This window comes from Colobus angolensis, unplaced genomic scaffold (assembly GCF_000951035.1).
Source record: "Colobus angolensis palliatus isolate OR3802 unplaced genomic scaffold, Cang.pa_1.0 Scaffold211, whole genome shotgun sequence".
NCBI classification, from domain to species: domain Eukaryota; kingdom Metazoa; phylum Chordata; class Mammalia; order Primates; family Cercopithecidae; genus Colobus; species Colobus angolensis.
Window position 1 is genome coordinate 3,895,759 of NW_012115278.1, and position 6,000 is coordinate 3,901,758.

The window sequence follows — 6,000 nt, forward strand, 5'->3', positions numbered from 1 at the left end:
ACTGAAAAAACACACGTGACTTCCAAGGGGAAAAGATGTTACCATTTTCACATTTTCACAGAGGAAGAAGACGTGACCCAAGGTTTTAATACCCAGAAAAACTACCTTTCAAATTCAAAGGACAAAAACTCTTGTGGACAAGTCTGATCTCAGGGCCTGATGAGGAATTCAGTAGAGTGCACTTCAGACCCCACAAGGACCAGTCAGTAAAACTAAGACTTAAAGACTGAAAGAAAGTATGGTATGTAACAGCTATTATGCTCTTGTAGATGCAGTATAATTATTTTAATAAATTTGAGGAAATTAGGGCATATTCTAAGATTTTTAAGAATTTCCATAACTATACTAATGTTGGCAGTATTGAAATTATATCCTAAGTCTGTCATATATGCAGTGTGGTTACGTAAAGCAAATGAAAAATCAGGAGATATTTTATCAAACACTATCTTGGAACCAGGATTTGATATGGAAGAAAAGAGAGGCAGATGCAACAGAAGAAGTACAGACCTTGTACTTTTGAATTTGAGTAGAAGGAATCAGCACATTAATTAGCCAGGCGAGGTGGCATCCGCCTGTACTCCTAGCTACTCAGGAGGCTAAGGCAGGAGGATCACTTGAGCCTGGGAATTTGAGGCTACAGTGAGCTATAACTGCACTACTGCACTCCAGCCTGGGTGACAGAGCAAGATCCTGTCTCTAAACAAATAAATACATAAATAAAATATACAAAATAAATAAAAGAAAAACATTTTTAAGTATCAGTATGGACTCAAAGGAATCCAGGGCAGATCCCAGGTGAAGAGTGACAACCTACAAAAAACCAAGGTCACCGTGTTCAGACTGCCTGGACGCTACCAAAGACCACCGGAACGCCGTGTTCAGACTGCCTGGACGCTACCAACCAAAGACCACCGGAATCACTGAGGAGCCATACCGAAGAGGCTGCCGCTGTCTAGAACCAGGATAATCTCAGCTTTAACAAAGATAATCACAGCAAAGTAAAACAATCACGTATGTTTCAATCCATGAGTTCACAACAATATTTAAAAAAAAGGTCACCTTCAAGAAATGATAGGAAACTAATTCATTCTCTGGTGAACAGAAGGAAGAATTTTTGTCTTTCTCAGGCAAACAGCACCTTGGGCAACCAACTATAGGATGAGGGGAAATGTCTCTTTATAAGAAAGTATTCCAGCTAATAAATAAGCAAGAGATGATTCCACCAGAATAGTACCATTTGTAGCCCGTTGTGGGCCAACGGCCTCGGGTGCTAATAAGCCTCAGGGGCTGCTGATGTCACAAAAGAAAGACAGGCAGGCAGGACGGGCCTGCTGAGGCTGAGTCACAGCCACTAAGGAGCTGGCGAAAGGGGTGGAACTTATGGGCCTCCGAATCAGGCAGCACCTGGCAGGACGGGCCTGAGGAACACACTGAACAGCAGCACGCGGGTCCAGTCAGCAGATTCAGGCTGCAGAGACACCTGCCAGATCAAAGGCCAGGGCCTCAGCGATTTTCTTCTTAATAATTTTTCTTGAGTTGTTAAAAAGAAAAGAAAGATACACACACGGGTAACAGAAGCTGTCCAGAAATGCAAGTCAGTGATGGCTCAAGGTCAGGACAGCATCACTCAGAGGGACGTCAGGGGACAGGCTGGGGGCTTCCGGAATCTGCCACAGGTTACGTCTAGACCTGGGTCATGATGACTAGGGCATCTGCCTGATTATCATGACGCTAAACATTTACTTTGTGTGACCTTCTGTATGATTTATTGTGCAAAAGAAGTTTGTTAGAAAAGAAGAGAAAAGTGATTCTGAAGCAATTCTGTATCTTCTTTTTATAAAACGGAGACGGCTGTTTCTACTGAAGCAATTAGAGAATCACACCGTTCTGAAGGCGGGAACGCTGCAGCTCCTCCCTGGGGCCAGCCCCGTACCTGGTATCTTCACGGTGCCGCTGGTGGAGGTGTCGTCGGTGTAAGGGTGGCTGCTCTCCACCACCACAGGCTGAGAAGAGAGGCGGCCACTCTGCGAGTCTGTGGCCACATCCTCCAACTCGGTGACGCAGAGCTCCAGCAGCATATCTGCCACCTGGGGAGGAAGCAAGGACATGAACGAAGAGGCCGACAGTTCCACACCTGGTCACCTGCATGCCACCTCTGTCTGTCCTGCTCCAGAGCTCCACAAGGACAGGGGGGCAGACTGGAGGGCTTGGAGTTTGAGAAATTGAGTTCAAATCAGGGCTTGGCTTCCTTGCACATAAAACAGAGACAGCACAGAGCTTGAAAGGTGCTGTGAAGCTTAGAGATGATTTATATTAAAAAGTCGTTGGGGCCAGGCCTGGTGGCTCATGCCTGTAATCCCAGCACTTTGGGAGGCCGAGGCAGGCAGACCACCTGAGGTCGGGAGTTCACCAACACGGAAAAAACCCATCTTTACTAAAAATACAAAATTAGCCAGGCATGGTGGCACACGCCTGTAATCCTGGCTACTCAGGAGGCTGAGGCAGGAGAATCGCTTGAACCCGGGAGGCGGAGGTTGTGGTGAGCCGAGATCGCACCATTGCACCCCAGCCTGGGTGACCCAAGCAAGACTGTGTCTCAAAAAAAAAAAAAGTCATTGGGTGCAGTGCAGTGGCTCATGCCTGTAATACAAGCACTTTGGGAGGCTGAGGCAGGCAGATCACTTGAGGTGAGGAGTTCGAGACCAGCCTGGCCAATATGGTGAAACCCCACCTCTACTAAAAATACAAACAATGAGCCGGGTGTGGGGGCCTGTGCCTGTAGTCCCAGGTACTCAGGACGCTGAGACAGGAGAATTGCGTGAACTCAGGAGGTAAAGGTTGTAGAGCTAAGAATGCGCCACTGCACTCCAGCCTGATGGACAGAGAGAGGCTCCGTCTCAAAAAAAAAAAAAAAAAGAAAGAAAGAAAAGAAAAAAAAGTAGTTGGAAGGCTCCCAACACACACAAAACTTAACACATGCCAGCTGATCAGATGAAACACCGTGGTAACAACAGCTTCATTTCACACCAAGACACCATCACTTCCTAGTGAGGAAAGCTGGCCTCGGAAACAAAACTATCAAGGGAAGGAGCACCCAGAGGGTGAAAATGGCCACAATCCTAGAAGGCAGCGGAGCCCGGTGGGAGGGGCAGGAATCAGGAACCATCAAGCAGCCCAGGCCAGACAGAGAGTCTGTGACACGAGGGACCACCGACCCCAACACGGCTGCCCCTCCTGACCCAGGACACTAGGGGTCAGACCCACGCCACATTCTCAACAATCCACAGTGTTCTTATTTTATTTTAAAAATTATTGGTGATTCACAATCACCAATTGCAACCTTTTACAATTAAGGTTAAGAGTGGTGATTATAACCTCTGTTATTTTTAAAAATAAATGAGAAAATATGTCATAATAGCAATAATCTATTAACCCCAAAATTTTTAATCCAGAAAAAAATAAAACTCTTCTAATGCCCATTCTACACTTTTTAGAAATAGATTATTCTTTTCTCTATTTCTCCTCATATGTAGGTAAGAAATAGCTTTGCTTAGTAAACATATTATTATATATTAATAACAAACTAATATCACTGTCATAGAGGCATGATTTAAAATCTAAATTTCTCTCTCTGAGTCCCAAATATCAGGTTAGGGCAGGACACAGAAACAGCCATCTTGCCGACCTGGCAAGGGCGGTATGAAAACGGCTGTAGCCTTATTCCTGTCTCTCCTGGAACCTGGCTGAGTTACTGAAAGCAGATGTCGGCATCATCAAGCGCCTGTGTGCCAAGTTGACCAGGGGCTCTGGCCTTCAAAGGCTGCTCTGCCAAAGGCATCATCTGCAGAGGGGTCAGACAGAGCTGGGGCTCAGAGCACTCAGGGTTCCAACCCATCTCTTCCACCTACCAGCAAAGTGAGTGTCCTCAAGCTGTAACAACCTCTCAGCCTCAGTTTCCTCATCCATATATAAAGGTAACCCCTACCCTCTATACTGAGAATGTGGGATGTGCATGGCAAAGGCTCAGAATTATTTTAAATTGAAGTTCTCATTCATACCCTTCCCTCTCACAAATGCAATAAACTTATGAAAAATAATAACAGTGCTTACGGCAATTCACCTCGATTTCATCTCTTAGAATTATGCCAAGTAACTCATCTCAAAAAACTAGAAAAAAGGAAACCTATAGCTTTTTAGTTCTTCATGAAAAGCAGATGAAGAAATAACAAGCCCCTAAAATATCCACCAAACCTTTGCTGTGCTTTCAAGACTGCTCAGCTCTACTTAAGTGCTTTATCATTTTGGTGATCGTGTAAGTTACTAAAATTTCTGACTATCAGAAGCTTTAATGTTCCAGAATTGCAGATAAAGGACTATGAACTTGCATTTAATGATTTTTTTAAAAAATCTAATTCTACTTAAAAACTTTACAAGTTCCTTTAAAGAGAATATTCTTCTAACTAAAGCCAAAAATCGTAATAGGCACAGAAACTGCCTAAACTAAGTGACGGAGTAAGACTTTCCTCCACCCAGAGAAAGGGATGAGGTATCTATAGCCAGGAGGGACATCTCAGGCCCCCTGGCAGGGCAGAGCATGGCTGCTGATTGCGTTCTTAAGGAAGCCCACGGCCTTTAGGACTGATCAGTCCTATTTCTAAGACATAGTAATAAGACACTCACTTTATACTGCAAACCTACAGACCAGTTCAACAGCTACTAGCCACATGTGCCTCAAGTTGAGTGTTTTAAAACCTTCAGTTCCTCAGGTTCACTAGCCATATTTCAGTGCTCAGTGTCATATGAGTGCCAGTCCCAGATGGCTCCTGTCCAGAACATTTCCACAAGGACTAAGTCCTATGGACCCAGTGCTACCAAACATTAAAAACATTTTAAAGCTGTAATAGTTAAAATACCATAGTATTAGAGTCTAAAAAGTTTTGTAAATAGACCCAAATGCATACAGGAATTTAGAATATGATAAAACTGGTTTTTAAATCATCAGGGAAAAGAAGAATTGTTCAATAAATGATGTTAGGGCAACCGGTTTACCATCTAGGAAAAAAATAAAGTTGGATCCCTATTTTATTCTTACATCAAAATAAATCCCAGGTGCCTAAAAAATGTAAACAATACATGAAATCATAAAAAACTTAGAAGGCCGGGCGTGGTGGCTCATGCCTGTAATCCCAGCACTTTGGAGGGCTGAGGTGAGTGGACCACTTGAGGTTAGCAGTTGTAGACCAGCTGGGCCAACATGGTGAAACCCTGTCTCAACTGAAAATACAAAAATTAGCCAGGCGTCGAAGCACGCCTGTAATCCCAGCTACTCGGGGAACTGAGGCACAAGAATCAGGTGATCCTGGGAGGCAGAGGTGATCCCAGGAGGCCGAGATCACACCACCTCACTCCGGCCCTGGTGAAGGAGACTGTCTCAAAAAACTTAGAAGAAAATTTGGAAGAATTCATTTAAAACAATGTCACATAAGCAAGCATTTTTTTTTTTCAGCATAATACAAAACTCTGAAGGCATAAATGAAAAAACTGACAGATCTGATCATGTAATAATTAAAAATTTCTACATGGCAAAAAAATATCAAACTAATAACAAAAGATAAACTGGGCTGGAAACTGTAAGACATATGATAGAAAAGGGACTTAAAGAACTCTAACAAATCATTTTTAAAAAGATGCACAAATCAGGCCGGGTGCGGTGGCTCACACCTGTAATCCCAGCACTTTGGGAGGCCGAGGCAGGCAGAACACAAGGTCAGGAGATTGAGACCATCCTGGCTAACACCGTGAAACCCTGTCTCTACTAAAAATACAAAAAACACAAAAAAGCTAGCCATGCGTGGTGGTGGGCGCCTGTAGTCCCAGCTACTCAGGAGACTGAGGCAGGAGAATGGCGTGAACCCGGGAGGCAGACGTTGCAGTGAGCCGAGATCGCGCCACTGCACTCCAGCCTGGGTGACAGAGTAAGACCCCATCTCAAAAAAAAAA

General features: G+C 44.2%; 1 protein-coding gene across 1 annotated transcript in view; it reads right to left on the reverse strand.

The window, feature by feature from the left end:
- Window positions 1-6,000, reverse strand: part of HERC2 (HECT and RLD domain containing E3 ubiquitin protein ligase 2) — a 220,953-nt gene that overhangs the window by 45,687 nt on the left and 169,266 nt on the right. Inside the window, exon 66 of the mRNA XM_011942889.1 lies at window positions 1,934-2,087. Coding sequence (XP_011798279.1) covers window positions 1,934-2,087 — 154 coding nt within the window. The remainder of the gene's footprint in view (window positions 1-1,933; window positions 2,088-6,000) is intronic.